The sequence below is a fragment of the Sceloporus undulatus genome, chromosome 5 (genome assembly GCF_019175285.1).
Source record: "Sceloporus undulatus isolate JIND9_A2432 ecotype Alabama chromosome 5, SceUnd_v1.1, whole genome shotgun sequence".
Lineage (NCBI taxonomy): Eukaryota > Metazoa > Chordata > Lepidosauria > Squamata > Phrynosomatidae > Sceloporus > Sceloporus undulatus.
Window position 1 is genome coordinate 21,605,377 of NC_056526.1, and position 20,335 is coordinate 21,625,711.

General features: G+C 39.8%; 1 protein-coding gene across 2 annotated transcripts in view; it reads right to left on the minus strand.

Annotated features, from left to right (window-relative positions):
• Positions 1-2,662: 2,662 nt before the first annotated feature.
• SINHCAF (SIN3-HDAC complex associated factor) overlaps positions 2,663-20,335 on the minus strand; it is a 29,899-nt gene continuing 12,226 nt past the window's right edge. For both annotated transcript variants that reach the window (XM_042470603.1, XM_042470604.1), the window contains exons 2-6: positions 19,348-19,497; positions 17,727-17,826; positions 12,215-12,341; positions 8,445-8,595; positions 2,663-6,064 (exon numbers count right to left, since the gene is read on the minus strand). In XM_042470603.1, coding sequence (XP_042326537.1) covers positions 5,902-6,064; positions 8,445-8,595; positions 12,215-12,341; positions 17,727-17,826; positions 19,348-19,475 — 669 coding nt within the window. In that variant the 5' untranslated portion in view covers positions 19,476-19,497 and the 3' untranslated portion in view covers positions 2,663-5,901. The remainder of the gene's footprint in view (positions 6,065-8,444; positions 8,596-12,214; positions 12,342-17,726; positions 17,827-19,347; positions 19,498-20,335) is intronic.

Below are 20,335 nucleotides of genomic sequence, written 5' to 3' on the forward strand. Positions count from 1 at the left end.
GGCCAAATAAGCATGGACCAACTACACAGCATGGTGTCAAGCAGAGCTGCTGGGTGATTTTTTGTTGTTGTTGCCTCTCCACCATATATGCGCACCATCACACAAACACACCACCTATGATCTCCAACATCTCACCCAGATGCCATCCCATTGCAAGGCTGCCCCTTTGATCAGCCACACCGTCACACATATGATACTCCGCCAGTACAAGGCATTGGTGCATTGGTGTGCAAGTGACACATTGGCAAAGCACAATCCTGGAGCCCCTTCCCCCACATGCCCCCTTCACCCCATGCCACCCGTTGGACTGTCTGGTTTGTGCATGTTGTAATTAAACCTACTGGAGTTGTTGCACTTTCATTTCTTTGCTTTGCTGCAGCCCCGGGCTCATGTCGGGGTGAGTGTCTTAGACTATGGCTAAAAACGGAACAAAAAGAAGCCAGGATAGTCTTGCTCAAGACAGAAAATGCACATCTTTGCAGCTGCATATAAAAGCCCTGACGTGAGTCCAATTTCCACCCATTTTCATGGTGTGCTTTGTCTAAACACTCTACCTTCCAAGTAGCTGGAAACTGCTTTATTTTTGCTCATCTGTTTCACCCCAGCGTGGTGTAGCAGTTTGAGTGATGGACTATAATTCTGGAGACCAGGGTTTGAATCCCCACTCAGCCATGGAAATCCACTAGGTGACCTTGGGCAAGTCACATTCTCTCAGCCTCAGAAGAAGGCAAAGACAAACCCCCTTTGAACAAATCTTGCCAATAAAACCTGAGGACGGAATCGTAGAATGAACTTGCACCTCTTTACTCAATGCCCAAAAAGATGTCCTTAGGCTGGCATGACCCAGTTATGCCAATGTAAGTCAGAAAGATTAAAATCCATCTGCCAGCATGGCCAGTTGTAGTTGTGGTTAACAGTCCTGTAAAAATAACATTTCTACATTCTGAGAAGCATCCACAGGTAGAAATAATGTAACTTCAAAATGGAAGCCATTTGGATTCAAAAGCTTGGTAGAAACAGCTTGCCAACTGTCAAGAAAGGAATCGCCTTTTTTCTTTCAATTGGCCAGTGACATTTGTGGTTTCTGAATACAGCATGTGACCTGGTAAGCCTTATTAAATTTGCTTTCTGTAGAAAAAGGACTTTAGTGGAAATTTAAAAATTCCATTTAAAAAAATACTCCCTAGTCTTGCTCATGGTCAGTGGCCACACATTACTTAGAGCTGATTGACTGGTTGGCAGAGATAATAGAATGGAGGGAAAGGGCAAACTCTACACTGCAGCCTGCAAGTCCCATTTATTCTTTTGAATGTGATACAGAAAATATGGAGTGACACCATCACTTGCACAAGGGCTGTTGGGATGAGATCAGTGATGAGCAAAATGCAGGTCTCCAATGTTGGACTGCAACTGCCATCAGCCCCAGCCAGCTTAGCTGATAGTAAGAAATGCTGGGAGTCCCTCTGAAAAACCTCTTGGGGATTGTGGGAGCATCCTGGAATGAGACAGCTCTTTGATCTGCTGCAGAAGCAATTTTCTTTTTGTACCAAATGCTAGCACACTGTTTTAACCTAGGCTGAGTCTCCCTTATCCAAAATGTTTGGGACTAAAGCATATTTTGGATTTTGAAATATTTGCATATACATAATAAGGTATCTTGGAGATGGGACCCAAGTCTAAACATGAAAAACATCCTATACACGTATCCTGAAGGTAATTTTATACATAATATTTTGAATAATTTTGTGCACGAAACAAGTTTTTTGTACACTGAACCATCAGAAAGCTAAAGTGTCACTATCTCAGCCAGCCATGTGAATAATTTTGGATTTTAGAATTCCAGATAAGGGATACTCAATGTGTTAATATAAATAAATATAGGATGATGGGCGTTAAGTCAAGTTGGTTCTTAATTGCTCTAGATTGCACTTCTATAGTTATCATTTTGTTCCTTTTCCATCCTTTTTTCTAGTCCATCTGTTGCTTAGGGATGTCTTTACTCCATAAACATGTGAATTAATGTGTCTCCCTGCAGCCCTGCAGCATTGTGTTGAAGAACCTATAAACTAGAATGCAGCATATCTATTATTTTGTAAGTGAGCTGAATGGGGAAACTTGACACTATCACACCTACAAATCAAATTGCTCCATCATCTCTGAATGCGAGGATCAGATATGCTAGCAAAACATAATGTGTAAAAACATGCCAAACTACCCAAGAATGGCAATGCATAGGACAGGGTGAAAGACTGGTGTTGATGAAGAGCATCTTTTGGAGAATATTTTTAGGATTTTCAAAAGAACTGTTTCACACCAAAATGTTCACTTGCAAGCTTTATGGTATTCTGTAAGTATAAGTGCAAACCTCTGTATTGCTAAAGTATAACTACTCTGGGTTCAGTGAGTCTTAATCACAGTTAAATCAGCATAGAGTTGAAGTCTACTGGTAATTATCTTTTAATTACCAGTTAAATTCTTTACTCCTTTTCTGAAAGACATTACCGTATCTTTTTGGATAAAAGCATTGCCCTTAAATCAGACCATCACTTGTATTGCAGCTATTTCCATCCATTTCAGTATGGATGACGTATCAGATCAGTGTCAAATCAATACGACCCAAAAAGAAACATTTTTAAAAAAAAAAAGAAAGACATAGGAATGCTTATTTTTCTAAACAAGTCTAAAAATTTTATTCATTACTCTAGTTTAAAAAATGCTTGGATTACAAATGTATGAACAATATAAAAAATTATAAAAACAGGTTCCATAGGTTTCTACTACCTTAATACAAAGTGCATAACTACATACAGTTCATCTTGTATTACTACGGAGGGAGGAGGAGGAGGCAGAGGAAGACAGTCTGCTGTTGTTGTAATAAATAAATAAATACAGAAGTAGAAGAGATGATCCGTATTATAGTACATGGTTTCATATTGCAGCTGTTAAATGCCCAGAACCATTTACCCCTTTAAAAAGTCTAATCCAATAAGGAGATGACAAATGTATTGCATGTATCCTTCAGAGATTACCAGCCCAGCAAAACTGCCAAGTAGCTAGTCAGTTACAAGAAAGATCTATTTTATCCTCCCTTTAGAACAATTCTCCTATTTACAAATGAAAGCGGGGTAGGGATGGAGGAGAAAAAGTATTTAGGGAACCCTTAAAAATGTCAGAAGACAGTACTTCAGATTTAATTTTTCCTGACACATCACATCAACTGATTTCATAGCGCAACAAAAATTGTTGAAAAAAACAAACAAACCAACAATCCAAACCGCACAGGCCTGTCTATAGTAGTGCACTGCAAAAAAGTGGAAGTTCTTATGCTATTCAAAAAAGGAGTAATGAAAAGTATATGAAACAAAGCAACATATTCACATATGCCAGAAGGCCATTATCTTGACCCCTAATAGCAGGAGCACATCCACCCATTATATCTAACAGAACCCTTTCTTGGACCAACTAGACCATCAACATGAGAACAAGAGAGTCTAGCCCTTTCACTTGCTTAAATTTTTTTAAAAATTACTCCAACTACTAGAACTTATAACCATTACTACAGTGAAAAGTGTCCCCAGAAAGCATTTCCTATCATACTCATAATCTAAATTGGAAATTCATGGAAACAACTGGACTCCTAGGATAGGCATACCACTGTCATTGTTATTAGGGAGAAACCAGATAAACTCTCCCTTTAAGATATCTGTGAAATTAATAAACACTGAAAGGCAGGATAGGGAGAGTACTGTAAGGACAAATATGCAATAAGGAGACTTAACAGGGTAATTCTATATTGGAAGACGAGTTCGTGAGAAAGAAGAGCAAAGACCGAAGGCACTTCTAGGAAATAGAGAGGAAAAGTATTATAGCAGGAAGATCTTTGAAGACTGCAGTTTCCAGAACCAAGAAGTCATTGAAAATAAAGGACATTTATTACACAATGGGCTGGCTCCTAGGAAACATGTAAATGGGCATTTGACAAACGAAACCAGTTTTTGAGAGAATCTTTTTTAAAAAAGCAACACAATAGTTTGGGCTTCCCCAACCGGAGGACTCCTCCAAACATGTGGACTGCAAATCCTATCATGTCCAGCCACTGGATTGGGATAGTGAGTTGTAATCCAACATATCTGGAGGGGACCCCACATCAGGGAAGCCTGTCACTGCTGTTGCAAAAGGGAAGGGAAATGCCAAAGTTGTTTGTGCATAAGTTTTACAGGCAGCAGCTAACATCCTATTAGTAATTTATGCATGTGCAAGTCTCTTTCTAGATGGGAAACTGGGAGCACTTTCTCTTGCTCTTGTGCTCCAAACAAAAACTTACCACTGGCCTGCAGCAATAAGACCCCAGGAAAGACTGCTGCTCTGCCTTTTTACCATCAGAAAGGGGAAGAAGGCAATTCAGGCCGTGAAAATCCTGCTGCTTTAGGTTCCCAGGGGAAAGAAAAGTTCAGTGCACTTCACTGGAAAGTGCACCCCAATTTCTCCCCCCAGCTGAGATCAGCTGCTTTTCTATAGTCTGAAACTACCTCCTCCCCCTTCCCTCTCTTCCTCAAGTGACATTAGCAGAGGTTTATCCCAGAATTTGACAGACCATGGATGGTGGGAAGACACAAACTGTGTGGGGAACTACTTGCACATGTAGGATCTCTGCCAACATTGACCTGAAATCCTTTTGTTAAGAGATGCAGCACAAACCTAGAGCAACCTAGAGTGGGACCACACCTTTTAAATGAGGACAGGAAAAAGTGCAGGGGAGGTATCACAATTTCTATTGCAACCACATTAATGTGGCAGAGAATCCAAAGAAAATAAGAGTAGTCTTAAACCTGAGTTTTTATTAGCATGGCTTCCTGTCAAAAGTAAGCTCTATTATCATATTATTTTCATTCAACTGCTGGGATGAAATTACGAAACAGGCCACATAAGCTTCCCGTGACCTTGTCAATAGTTAACAGACTGCTGTTTCCACTCTGGGATGCAATTCATTAGTTCAACTATTAATTTTTACTCTATTCTTATCAATCTGCATGAGTACAGAATTATAGGAGAAAGTGACAGGAAAGCATCCACTTACTGAGCAACTTTATATCTGACTATCTGTGAGGTAAGGTTTACTGCATGGTACAGGACTGCAATTGATCTGAAACTAAGAAAAACCTGTTAGCATTCCCCTTCCACACCCCTGATTTGACCGGACTTGAAGCTTTGCCTAAACCTAGTCACAGCCCTCTATAAATTTCTATACAAACCTTTTCTGAATTTGGAAAAGTTAATTTTTGGACAGCTCAAAAAATCCCCCAACCAGCACAGGCAGTCCAAGCTTTGTTGTTTCCTCCTTCCACTACAAGAGATAAGTGAGGTTCAGGACAGGTGAAACATCAGTAGTAAGACAGAACTTCCCACTTTTACAACATATACATTGTAGGGAAGTCTTTTACAAAACTGAGTATCCAAAGTTCACACCTTAGAGTATTAATCAATATATTCCTCAGAGATAGAGAAAGTGACTGGATAAAATTTTAACATGCCAAATGTGAGCATTATTTCTCTGACAGAAATAAATGCTACATACATATTTTACCAACTTCATTGTCATTCAGTTGAGGATAAATTGTGTAGGAGGAAAAAGGCTGAACAGAGATAATGTGCAGAAGCGTCCAGCTCAACTATCTATTTTTGAGTATCTTAAATATTATTTACAGTATTTTCTGAAAAGATATGAACAGGTTTCTGAATTAGTGGACCTGATGCAGTAAAAAAAATTCTTAAAACAGTTCAAGGTAAAAACTAAAGTCTTTTGGCAGCATAGCAGACCTCCAGAGTGAGGAGTAGGTCACTTTCAAGCCTTTCAAGAGAGCAAGAGGTTCCATTTACACCGTTTGCATTTAGATATGGAAGTCACCACTCTTCCTGGTTGGAGATGGTTGGAGACTGGGACCCTTGTGGTTCAGGCTTCTCAGCTGGAGACTTCTTGTTACTACAGCAGGGCTTGAAGAGATGAGTATCTATAAGGACTTCTCCAAAGCGGCCTTTGTAAATAATGCCACAGCAAACTTTTTGTCTTCAGGGGGGGAAAATAACACAAATGATATTATTTGCATTTATTTCATGTTTATCTTCCCCCTTTTAGACCTAACTACTCCTTGCTGTGGTGTACAAAATACAAATAATAACTGTTGTATGCCTTCAAGTTGCTTCTGACTTATGGTGATCCTATGTAAACCTATAATGAGGTTTTCTTGGGAATATTTGTTCAGCTGAGGCTGAGAGCATGTGACCTGGCCAAGGACACCCAGTGGGTTTCATGGATGAGCTGGGAATCAGAGCTTGGTCTCTAGAGCTGTAGTCCAATACTCAAACCACTACACCATGCTGGCTCTCACAAATAATCATAGAAACTTCAAATAACTAAGTATAATAAAACTACAGCAGCAAAATAACACAGAATGAAAGCAGATACAGCCATATTAGTCAACTGCAGCAAAAACTCGTTATCTTAAAGGCTGATACATATTTATTTATTTAGGTATTTATATAGTCTGTGAAAGCTTAGGCCAAATAAACCTTGTTCACCTTTAAGGTGTCACAAGACTCTTACTGGTTTCAATAAGAAATGCAGGCATTTAATATTTTTAACAGTTAAGCTGTGTCTAAAAGTGGCAGAGGTACACCAATTACTATCCTCAGGATGGCTCTCCAGAACTGCAGAACCTCCACAACTTCGGGACTATCTTGTTATTAATGCCCACCGATCATATTTACAAATGCACAAAATATAGGGAGAAAGCAATCCTTAAATGAACCTAAGCCCAAACTGTTAAGGGCTTTTATGGCTGCAACTACACTGCAGAATGAATACAGAATGATAATATGTACTGCCATGGTTCAATAATATGGAATTCTGGGATTTGTAATTTTGTAAGCTGTTTAGCTTTCTTTGCCAGAGAGCTCTGGTACCACAACAAACTACAAATCCCAAGATTCCATAAGATGGAGCCATGACAGTTAAAGCAGTGTCAGTGTGGCAGCAGCCTAAGTCAATGTTGTCTTTTTGAATTCAGAAACAGACACATACTGTACATACTCATGTACAAGTCTAGAAATTTCAGTCGAAAAAATCAACCCAGAAAACTTGGGTTGACTTATCCACAGGTCAATGTAAATACTGTACCCTAACTCTTAATAAAATAGGCACCATCCTTTTCTCTGAGTAGAGAGCTTTGTCTATCTGAGGAAAACATAATAGAAGTACCAATCCCCTCTACTTTGTCTGCTGCTGTGCTGCTTCTGGCATTTTTGAATGCCTGGGTGGGAAAATAGTGGCATGCTTTGGCATCATTTTCTTTGCTCCGTCCTTTACTTCCTTTGTTACATGCCTCTAAGTTTTACCTTCAACTTATACGTGGGATATATCAAAATCTATAATTTTGGCTCTCAAACCTAAACTTATACATGAGGTTAACTTAGAGTCAGGTATATACAGCAATTCATTGATATTACATGGGCCATAATATGTTCTAATTGTTGAGCATCATTCAAGGACTGCATTTTGTACAAGTTGCAATTTCTGAACGGTCCTTACAGGCAGCCCAACATGGAAACCACTGTGATAATTCAGTCAAAATGAAACTAGGCTCAGGTGAAATTCATGTCATAACTTAGATTTGGAGTATGCACTGAATCTGGGATCTAAATATGACTGGTATTCATCCTGCCCTCATTATGATAGGAGCTAATCAGATATTCTCTATGGTTTGTCTAATGCCCGTTTAAAGCCACTTAATGGAATGGCCATTATTTTATTTGTGAAAACAAAGTAAATGAATTAATTTCCTGATCACAACCCACATTACAAAGCAAACATCCCTGCTAGGCTATGTAAGCATTTCAGCTGATACCAATCTTGTGGCAATCAGCTAATCATAAAGTAAGAGGGATACTTGCAGATCAATACAATTGCTGGCTACTGTCACAAAATCCATCATTTCTCCACAAGCAGGGATTAATGGTGGGGAGGGCAGAAGCCCAAGGCTATGGCTTTGCTTTCAAGACAACAAAATGGCTTGTGACCCAATTCATGCCCTGCATGTTATCCAGTTACTTTATCTACTTCCTTAAACACCACATTGACTCATCCGCTGTCTGCAACCTCCATGATTGCTGAGGGAATGGAAGCAAAAGAGCCTTATAATTAAGATTACACGTTATTGCAATTATGTGCATTTTAACCTCTGTCCCTCCTGCATCTTCCTGCTTGTCTACTTTCTTTGTTTAAATCTAAAATTCCCCCTCTAAGCATAGTGTTCTGTTAGATTTTTTTTTAAAGTTGAAAGTGTTATGTTTGGACAGAGCAATACTCTCTACTGGTATTTCAAAAACAACAGAAATTACTAGCGTGAATTAAGGAGTGGAGAGATTTAGTTTGAAGCTTTTCCCTTCACCTTTTCCAATACGTAAGATCTAAGAAGGAGAAAACAGGTGTGCGGCTGGAACCAGGGCTCATCTCCGTGTCTGAGCCATCATCTGACTGGTTGCTATAGCAGGGTGACTGGGCAGGAGAGGCACTTGAGGTGGTGCTGTGGGCATCAGAATCTGTAAGAATAGAAAGATAGATGGCATCACACCATGTTCTCTCTTCTATGCAGACATACAGTATATGCAGAAACCTTAAACCAGGGTTGAAATCATGAGGCCTATAAGCCCTCCAAATCTGTATTTTTCACCACTCCAAGGACCTCTATTGCTTTAATTCTGCCCCCCAAAGAAATACAGTACCCCCCCAATCCATAGGGGATATGTTCCAAAGACCCTAGTACCACAAATAGTGCTGAACTGTAATGTTTTGTGACTCCAAGTCATTCTTGACTTATGGCAAACCTAAGGTGCCATAGGGTTTTCTTGGCAAGTTTCTTCAGAGGGAGTTTGCCATTGCCATCCTCTGAGGCTAAGAGAGTGTGACTTGGCCAAGGTCATCCAGTGCATTTTTATGCTCGAGTAGGGAATCAAACCCTGATCGCCAGAGTCTTAGCCCAACACTTAAACCATTACACCACACTGGCTCTCACTGAACCCTATATTAGTAATGTTTTGGGACTGCAATAGATCATAGTAACAAGCCACAGGGAGCAAAACCATGGATACAGGGAGACTACTAATATTTTTGGACCATGGCTGAAACCATGGAAAGCGAACTCACGGATAAGAGTAGACTACTGTACACTGTACTACTGTTGTATAATTGTAAAATTATCCTCAAAAACTAGGACAGAATCCTGTTGGTGCGTTACACTATTAGCTATGCTTGTTCCAGGGTCATAGAGTCATGTCAAGGAAAGGAAGGCAAACTTTGCCAGCTATGCACAGTCTGACTCTCTGAGGTTTTCTTGCTTTTACAGCTGCTGAACCCAGTCTTTCTCCTTTCTGCCTATGTTGGTGTACTTGCGCTGGCCCACTGTATCAACAAGATTCCAGCCACTTTCCTGCATTGTTTCAGCTCCAAACTCTGTTTCTTTGAAAACAGAAGTATTTTTCAGAAACCAGATGTTGCTCTTTTGTTGGGAAGATCTTGGCCCAACAAAGGGGAGCAGAAACTGCCCCCGCAACTCTCCAGCATTACCCACCCATGCTTTAAGTCTATCAAAATCTCATAGAAATAGCTGGATGACTTTGGAAGCCACCCCAGAACCCACAACACAAAACTGTGTATATGCCTTCAAGTCAACTTATGGTGATCCCATAAATTTCACAGGGTTTTCTTAGACAAGGAATATTCAGAAGTGTTTTTGTCAGTTCTTTCCTCTGAAATATAGCCTACAGCACCTGGTATTCATGGCTGTCTCACATTCAAGTACAAACCAGAGCCGACTCTGCTCAGCTTCCAAAATCAGATGGGATCTGGTGGATTTAGGATATGTAAACACCTATTACATAATCATAGTGCTATTGTTTCACGCAAACTACCATGGTTTTATCCTTTCGAATCCTGGGATTTGTTGTTTGGGGAGCCACTGCAGCACTCTGACTGAGAATTCTAAATGCCCCTAACTACCAAACCCAGGATTCCATGGGACATGATCATAGTAGTTAAAATGTTGTAATAGTGGTATAATTGTGTAGTGAAAATGGGTCCCTGGTTTCTTCAGAACCTCAACATTTGTTTACAGACCTTTTAGACCTGGAGGACCATGTACAATACTGGCTGGGGGCCCAGGACCCACATGTGCATGCATATAATAATAATAATAATAATAATAATAATAATAATAATAATTTGTTTTATTTATATATCGCTATTCCAAAGATCATAGCGGTGAACAGCAAGTAAGCTAATTAGCAAGTAAGCTAATTTGCCCCCAACAGTCTGGGTACTCATTTTAGCGACCTCGGAAGGATGCAACCCTGAGTCGAGCTTGCACACATGACAGCAATTTTGTTCCCTCACTGGGAGAAAGTGACAAGTTGTACATCATTCCACCTCCAGGATGGGAAAAGTGATCTCTATGAGACTTTCCATCCCCTTCCTCCAGCAAGCTTGGTAAAACTGCTCTTTCCTTGCTTACATCACATGTGTATGTGTGTTATGCACTTGCTATGGAGGAAACATACTCTCATGAGTGTGTTCCCCCCGAGTTTGTCCTGCTACAGTGATGGACAAGGAGAAACAGAGGGAATAAGGTAATAATAGATACTAGACATGAAAGACTAGAAAGTTCAGAGATATTGTTAAAATAGTCTCTCATCTTTAGATAGAGCTGCCAGGTTGTATGGAACAAGGTTTCTGTTGCTTTAATATTTAGCAGATCCTTGACAAGAAAGTTTACCATAGTTCCACCAGGAGGAACTCTAGCAATCTTCTTCTCTACCAATACTATTTTTATCAGATGCAGCCCCTTTGCCATTTACTGGCTGGTGGAAATCAGTGTGTGGGGGCACAGCAGAGAACCATCCCATTCCATTCCTGTAGTTGATGCACAGCAACAAGCATCCTCTGTGATCTCCAGGGGTCTTTAGGAGATTCCAGCTTCCATTGTTTTGTTGTTGAGTGCCTTCAAGCTGTTTCTGATTTATGGCAACCCTAAAGCAAATCTACAATGGGATTTTCTTGGTACGATTTGTTCAGAGAACGTTTCCATTGCCTTCCCTTAAAGAGGAGAACATGTGACTTGGCCAAAGTCACTCTGTGAGTTTTGTGGCTGAGCAGGGAATTGAACCCTGGTCTCCAGAGTCATAGTCTAAGATTCCAACCAGTACACTACACTGGACTGTCATTGCAAATAAGTCCTGCTGTAGGAATTCAGGGGGACGCTTCTCTGATGCATCTTCCTCTGTTTTCCACTAGGTAGTAAATAGCCATTATGGTTGGTCTGCATCAGCTAAAAGATGGATTGGTAAAGCAATGTACCATAGAACCTCGAGAGAACTTTACAATAAGCTTTCCTAATGAAGAATCTACAAAATATTAAACCAACAGGACCCCTCTCCCATATTCAGCTTCTACAAATTTCCAAATGATGCACTGCACAGGCAACAATGACACGGAAGTGCAAAACACAGAAAACACAAAGAAGACCCCCACATCTTGCAGCTTTGTGTCTGATAACTTTTGAAAATATGTCTGATTATACCTTTTCTCCAGATTGCTAAAGAACTGTGTACACAGCATTACCCTATTTTTATTCTCACAATGGCACTATGAATTTCCTGGAGATGAAAAAAGGGCAAACACAGTGCTCAGAAGTAGATGTCTACCCTTTCTTTAGGCCATAATTTCAGTTAATATTTTTGGTTAGATGAATTTAGGGAATGGAAATTCAAATATTTTTTCAGGAACCACCCTCCAGGTGGTTGTAAAAATGAGCTAGATCTAAAAAAATATGTCATGCTTTGAAACTAATTCTCAGTGGTAAGCTTTAAAGCCAGCTTCTCTGAGAAAAGGGGACAAACGTTTGATTTTCAGGATTTTGTACTCTTCTTGTATGCTGAGGTGGGCAAATTCTGGGCCCTGGGATATTGGACCAAAGTGAGACCTAGCTGCTTATCTGATGGTAAATGATTACGAGAGCTGCAGTCCAGCATACATTCCCCATTCCTGGTATGTTCCGAAGATCTTCAACTGTGGTTTACAGTGCACCCATTCTCATCCAGTTGCTGCTCTCTCTCACTAGAAAAAGCAAAACATTAATTAATGGGAAAGCACAAAGGATCAACATACTATGTCGCTTCAGCTCTTTCTGCAGTTTGCTAATCTGATTGCTTTTCATCCTGCTGCCAGGAAGAGTCTTCATCTTCTTTGGCTTCAGTGTTGTTTTAATACTTGGTCCAGCCCTTGCATCCACCACCTGAAAAAGACAGCATGGGAAAAGTTCATCCCACTAATTCCCATGTCACAGATTGCAACCATAAACCAATGCTGCTTCTCAAGTTAAAGCAGAACTCAGAAAAGGTAGCTTTTGGATTACAATTCCCCAACAACATGGCCCTTGGGTTCTGGGATGTGTTATATGAAACACCAATAAAAAATTCCAAACTCTGATTAAAGCCACCTCTTTTTAAACTGGTGAAGTGCAAGGTGTGGGTGATTTGCACTTAAGTGTCTGCCTATATAAATAAAGCTTGATGATGATGATGATGATGATGATGATGATGATAATAATAATAATAATATCTAAAGCTGTGAAAGCAGAACAAAAATGAAGTTAAATAGCAAAAATGTCAGTGTCAAAAAGATCTGAATTCTGAGATTAAGCAAACTGAACGAAGTTCCAGAATTAGAAATTGTGCTCAGGTCCAGGTTATGGAGATCTCAAAAAAGGATTCTTATTATTCTTATTCTTAATATCATTGTTAATATTAACATTATTAATATTCTTATTATATCCAACCTCCACCTTCCCCCAGTACTGGAACTCAAAACAGTTCAAATGATGTGAAAACAAGTTCAGATTACAATGCATACAAATACAACAATATATATAAAATCAGTTCAAACTTTAATTAAACAACATATAGAATTAAAACCTTTTTAATCTCTAGTTGGGACCAAATAGAATCCAGGTCATGGACTTCAAATTTATAGTAATACTGAACTCATTAGTGGTTATCACCACATACAATATAAGACATACATCCAAATTAATGTTTATTTTTTTGCCACTGTTTGCTGTTGCTAAGTAAACTAATTCTTGAACCAATTAAACTGTCACAGCTCGTGAATTTTACAAAGGTTCTGAGTAAAATGACAGGATTTATTCTCTCATGTCCTTTTCACATGCTTTGACAGCTATAACTGAGAGGAAATCAATGTATCAGATGAAATGCATTCAGTGGAAAAGACCACATGATACCATTCAAGTTTTTTACACAAATTTATGTAACTCAGGTGGAAATCATTTTGATTTGCTTTTACCCCAAGCAGAGGTCAAAGAGGAGTTGGGAAAGGAGATACTCTGAAGACATTTGCACATGTAAACACACACACACACACACACACACACACACACACTTTTCTCTGCAAAAAAGACCAGATGTTAGGAGAAAGCGTTCTAGTTTAAGTTTTATTCTAATTTGGTGCTCTGTGTCAGAAAGAAAGACTGGAAAAGTTCCTTTCTGGAACTATTATTCCCTGGCTGCTACCACACTGCAGAATTAATGCCATTTGATATCACTTTAACTGCCATGGTTCAATGCTATGGAATCCTGGGATCTGTAGTTGTGGCACCAGAGCTCTGACAGAGTAGGCTAAACATCTCATAAAACTACAAATCCCAGGATTTCATAGCACTGAGCCATGGCAGTTAAAGTGGTATCTGCATTAATGCTGCAGTGTAGATGCAGCCTCAGAACGTTCCAACAGCTATGCCAAAAATTTAACTTTTGGACACTATGATCAGGATTGGGTGGACTAGGAAGCCCCCCGCCAAAAAAAAAAGCTGTTGACTTCAGCTCCCATCATTCTTAGTTGGCACAGTCAGTGCTTAAAACGAATGGAGGCTGTAGGCCACGTGGTCCCCAACTCTGCTCTATGCCAGAGAATTTTTAAAAATAAATTATAGACGCATATTTAAGCAGGATGTATATTTAAACAGGACCTCCACCTAGAGTCAGAAGTGCTCCCACAAAGCCACAGATCTCACCTGCTGTTTCTAAGAAGTAGATTATAAATGAAGAGCACAGAGATCAGACTTGTTATGGTTTATACAACACTTGCCCCCCTCTCTCACTCACCTGCCTGCTCCAGAATATGTACATATAAATGCCCTTTGCTATGAACCATGTAGTTGTCCTTGTTAACTGCCTTCAAGTTGGCCCCAACTCATGTTGATCCAGTGGGTCGACATCTCCACTACCCTGTCATCCACTGCTTTGCTCATGTCCTGCAAATTCATGCCTGTGATCTCTCTGATTGAGTCTATCCATCTAGTGTGTGACATTTCTTTCTTTCCACTTCCCTCTAACTTTCCTAGCACTGTCTTTTCTAATGATATGACAAAAGTACAACAGCCTCAATTTGATCATGGAGCCCTGGTGGCGCAGTGGTTAAATGCCTGTACTGCAGCCATTCACTCGAAACCACAAGGTTGCGAGTTCAAGACCAGCAAAAGGGCCCAAGCTCGACTCAGGCTTGCATCCTTCCGAGGTCGCTAAAATGAGTACCCAGATTGTTGGGGGCAAATTAGCTTACTTGCTAATTAGCTTACTTGCTGTACACCGCTATGATCTCTGGAATAGCGGTATATAAATAAAACAAATTATTATTATTATTATTATTATTATTATTATTATTATCATCATCATCATCTTGGCTTCCAGGGAGATTTCTGGCTTTATCTTTATCAAGGACCCACTTGACCTTTTGGCCATCCACAGTATCCTCAGACCTCTTCTCCAGTACCACATATCAGATAAGTTGGTTTTCTTCTTATCTGCTTCTTTCACTGTCCAGCACTCACACGAATGCAATGGCTTGGACAATTCTAACTTTTTTGTCCTCCAGTTGTATATCTTTGCTCTTCAGGATCTTGTCTATCCTGATGAAAGTAGATAATGACCAGACCATAGACACCAGCAGCTCAAGGCATGTTGCACACACAACTGTGAACAAGGGAACACCCAGGGGAGCCAAGCTACTGCTTAGCACAGAAACTGAGATCCTACAATATTCCAGCAGAGCAGAATGGCCCACCCCCAGCACTGCTATGCAGAATTGTCTGTTCTCTCCGAATGGTACTTTGGAAATCCAACTAGCCAGGTACCTTATGTGACTGCTGGCTTGGGAACTTGCCTGTGCCTTTTTAACAATTTCCTATGCCACCTCTCTCTAAAGTCCCTTGGCTTGTAGGACTTACCAAAAGCCAGGCACTGGCAAAACGTTGCTGCTCTAAAAAAAATGCCGCTGCTGTGTGCCTTCAAGTCATTTCCGACTTATGGCAACTCTAAGGTGAACCTATTGTCGGGTCTTCTTAGCAAAATTTGTACAGAGGAGGTTTGCCATTGCCTTCCCTTGAGGCTGAGAGCATGTGACTTGTCCAAGATCACACAGTAGGTTTCATTGCCAAAAAATACAGCTAGACAAACCCAGTGGCTTGTTTCCTCTTCTGATGGCAATATACAAGCTTGCCACCATTGCTACTTGGGCAGGGAGGCTTGACACTGCAGGATTCCAGCCCACCCAAAGAACTCAAAAAGTAAGTAGTGTGGCACTTCCTAATAACTTGCATGAAAACTCAGAAAAGCTAGAATGCATTTCTACCAGTTCACCACATTTTTTTTTTATTGCCTATCACTATGAAAGAATATATGGGTCTCACTGACTCTGACAACTAGCACAGGGTCTCCAACATGAAAAAGGTAAAAGCAAAAACCAGGGCATGATTTCAGGGGGCATGAACTTTGCTAAAGCTAAGTAGGTCATGGGACTGGTCAGTGCCTGGACATGATATTACCCAGGAATTCCAAACACTACCAACTTCAGTAAAACAACAGTAAAAAAGTAAAGACATGAAATAAATAGTTTCCTTCACAAAAAGAGAAAATAAGGGGAAGTAGTGGCCACATGAAAGTTCCTTGTGTACTCCGCAAGTGGCATTCAACCAGATTCCTATTTATTTGTTTCATGCCTCCACTGTGAGGAAAATGTCGATTGGTTACTGCATTAGACTGGGATCAATGAAATCTGACTTCCAGATTTCTACCTGAGTCATAAAGACCTGCTGGATGACCTTGGGCCAGTCGTCTTCCTTCACTTGGCTAGAGATACGAAGGCCAGGGAGTGGTAGACGCAAGAATTGATGCAAGTTTCCTCCCTATTTTTTCCAAAACCATTTTCCCCAAGAAAAAAAAATGGGGGCAGGGGAGAAGAGGATTCTTTTCAAATAATGAATAAAATATTTAATTCAAGGTGTTCACAATTTTACTGCCCCGAAATCATTTCCGAAAACTATGTAAGAAGAAAGATTTTATATAAGATTACATACAGTATCAGACAATTGCAATTCCTGGTTTTGGTTTGCTTTTCCCTGTTCATTTTTTAGAAATGAGTGTGTTATGTCTGCTTGACATGATGGAAAACTAGTGGAGACAAAATCATTTTCTATGTTTTACTAATGTTGATATTGTCTTCTGTTTTTGTTGAAGATTTTTGCCTACTTCTCAAATTGGCAAACTACATTCCTTATAGTTCAGTTTAGGGCCTTCTAGCTCCATTTGTAGCAAATAAAATAGAATAAAAATAAAATATTTTAAAAATAAGTTCAATTTAATAGTTCCATTTTGAATAAACTATATTTTTAATATGCGAACTATGCTAAATACCAACTTTTATATAGAATCAATTGTATGTTCCTAACATAACAAAGTAACTTTCAGTCTGTAAAGGACGCTAATATTGATCCCCCCCCCCCCCCTTATTCCCCACGACTTCGAGATTTCCAGAAAGTTTACATCTCTGCACAGGAATGTTGTAATAATGGCTGGATGGGGGCAGCAGAAGAACCATCTACGATGCCCTGTATTCCTTGTAGACAATGCAAGATAAAAATAGAACAATTGGATGTACAGACTTAACACAGAGAGACAAATCATTCAAAATCCTCTTGCATTCAGAAGGACAACTGCTTCCTTAGCAAACCACAACAAAAGGCTAACCTTTGCTCACACTTCTTGTATTGTCTCAGTATGGGTGCTTGTTGAACATGAAGCATATACACTATTTCTTCCCCAGAAACCTGTGTCATATAGTTTAGCTTTGCATGAATCATACACAAAATTTACTTTCCATGCAATGAAGAACATCTGGGATCACATACTTGAAAGGCAAATAGGATTCATAACAATTAGAGTATCTACATGACAAATAGAGATATTTTGTGTGTGTTTGACTAGCTAACTATAGAGTCTTCTCCAAAGCATTCTAGACTGTCCTCTAATTAGGATTCCTCCACTGACCCTGAAATATAGATCTCTGAAGAGAGAAATAGCAAAACGTCTTTATGATCACAGTATAGATATCTCTGAATTCAGAGCCAGTTTGAGAGTTGGACAAGGTCTCTGGGAGACTCAGCCATAGGTGACCTTGGACAGGTCACACTCTCTCAGCCTTAGAGGAAAGCAATGACAAGTCTCATCTAAGAAATCTTGCCAGGAAAACACTATGACAGGATAACTACAAGTGAGAGTCAAAATGAAATCGCATAAAAAATAAAACAAAACCCAATGTCTGAACTCACATGATTCCAATTCTTTTTTGATCCTGCGGGCAGCTTTTTCCATCTTTTCACAAGCAGCACACATGCATTACAAATATCTCCTGAGCGGGCCTCATGCAGACTGTGAAGAAAAGACCATAGTTCAGTGACTTGGCTATGTAAGAAAAAAACACATGACAAAGAATACACCGCTATATAAATAATAGTAATAATAATAACAACAACAACAAAGAAAGTAAAATCACATATGAAGACAACAGGCTTTGACATGTTTTGAATAGGTAACATGTCCTACCCCTGAATTATTTGATAGTTGATCTGTAGTAACTTGCTCTCTTGTAATACAATAATTCTCATGCAGGTCTGAGGTGGAAGGAGATTACAAAGAACCCAACACTTACTTAAAAAGCTTACTGAAGCCAGTTTGTAGCTTTGTTTTCCCTGTTAGATGTAGGCTATATACGATCTTCAACAGTTCCCTGATGTTCTTAACACCTGGAAAGGCATTTAATCTATTGTCCATGCCTTCCTAACCATCTCTAGTAGAACAGTCAAAAGAAGAAAATGTGTATTTGCATTTAGCTCTACATTTGTAAATGTTGCCTTTTGCACTTTAACTCTCAGAAATCCCCAACCAACAAGATCAGGAGCCATATTAGCTGGAGGATTCTGGAAAAAAAAAAGTCCAAAAAGAAACTTTGCCATGCTTTTCTTTAACTGAACGCATAAGGTGCCAACACCTCTGTCATTATAACAGATAAAGAAATTTATTTTGGGGTAGTAATGGCACACATCATCCCACTGCCACTGCATTCACTTATGAACACTGGCCTACATACCGTGAAGGTACCAGATCCTATCTGACCTTCAAAGTTAAACAGGGTCAGAATTGGCTAGTACTTGGCTGGGGTTTGCTGTTGCTGTTGTATGCCTTCAAGTCATTTCCAACTTATGGCGACCTTAAGGCAACCGTAAGATGTGGTTTTCTTAGCAAGATTTGTTCAGAAGAGGTTTGCAATTGGCTTCCTCTAAGGCTGAGAGCATGTGACTTGCATGGTCATCCAATGGGTTTCATGGTCAAGTTAGGAACTGAACCCTGGTCTCCAGAGTCATAGTCCAACACTCAAACCACTATGTCATGCTATACTACCAAGCAGTACCAGGTGCTGTGTTATATTTCAGAGGAAGACAATAGCAAACCACAGGCACATTATAGCTCTGAGCACTGCCCAAGAAAACTGTATGAAATTTATCAGATTGCCATAAATTGACAGGTCGCTTGCAGGCACAAAGATATATGCACGCAGACATGCAAAGTACAGAAGCAGGCACACTATGGCTCATGGGTGATATGTGGCTTCAGAGGCTTTTTGTGTATCCCCCAGATCTCACATTTCCTCAAATTTCATAGCAGGGATCCATGAAAATTGCCTACATTTTCTCAAAAATCATCCCTGGAGGCACTGAAAATAGTGAGAAACTGGGCTGGTTTTGTTTCTGGCTGCTCACTGACCAAACTGGATTGGGGACTAGCCCACCATCCTCAGCCTTCTCTCTAGAGTGTTTGCCCTCTTTAATGCAATGGAGACTTTAGAAGAGGAAAAAACAAACACAGTGCAACTGGAAAGGCAATGTCTCTTACCCAAAGCAATTTTGGAAATCCTTTTCATAACGCTTGCTATCGGTGAACCGAGAACTGGAAGACTTGGCTCTGCAAATGCAGCAACCTTCTAAACTCCGATACATCTTCGGTTTGTGGAAGCCAAACATCTTTATTCCTCTTTCCTTCTGCCTAGAGGGGTAGTGGGGAAGGGAAGGAAAGAAGAGGTTAAGCTTCAAAAACAAACATAGATGACAAAAGAAACAAACAAACAAAGAGGACAAGAAAACAAAAACCCCAAAACAAAAGAGGATAAAATTAAAATGCAGTGATAAATCTTCCCCCCTGCATGTGCAGTTCTGCAAACGGGCACCACATCACAGTCAAAAATCCTCAGTGGGAGCTAATGAATTATACACTATCTCTGCCCACACCGACTTCCATAAAAAGAGGTGTCTCAGATCCATTTCCACCTCTGTCCGTTGATTGATGGCCCATAGTATTTCCACTGTGGCAGCTTAGTTACAAGGTGACTTAAGATATTTTTGAAATTGCTTTGCAGAAGGGGTAATCTGAGTTACCTTGTCAATCTGATATCAAATTTCTCAGCTTCAAAATAGGGGTGGGGGGAGAGGAAGAGAACATACAGTCAGCCCTCCATATTTTATCCAAAGATGCAAGCATTTACAGCTTGAAAATATTCCATATATATATATATATATTCTAAAAAGCAAACCTTGATTTTGCCATTTTATAAAGGGACACCATTTCACTATGCCATTATATCTAATGGGACTTGAATATGCACAGATTTTGGTATCCACGGGGGAGCCTGAAACCAAACCCCAGAGGATATCAAGGGCCTACTGTATTTTTCACCCAAATAAAAGCTATTTTGTAAGGGGTATTGATTACCTAAATCAATTGCAGCAAAACAGACTGAAAAAGTAAGACCTGGCAAACCACCTGAACACCGGGACTTTGGTTTAATGTTGCAGTTTCAGAACCTGACAACCAGCTAATATGTATT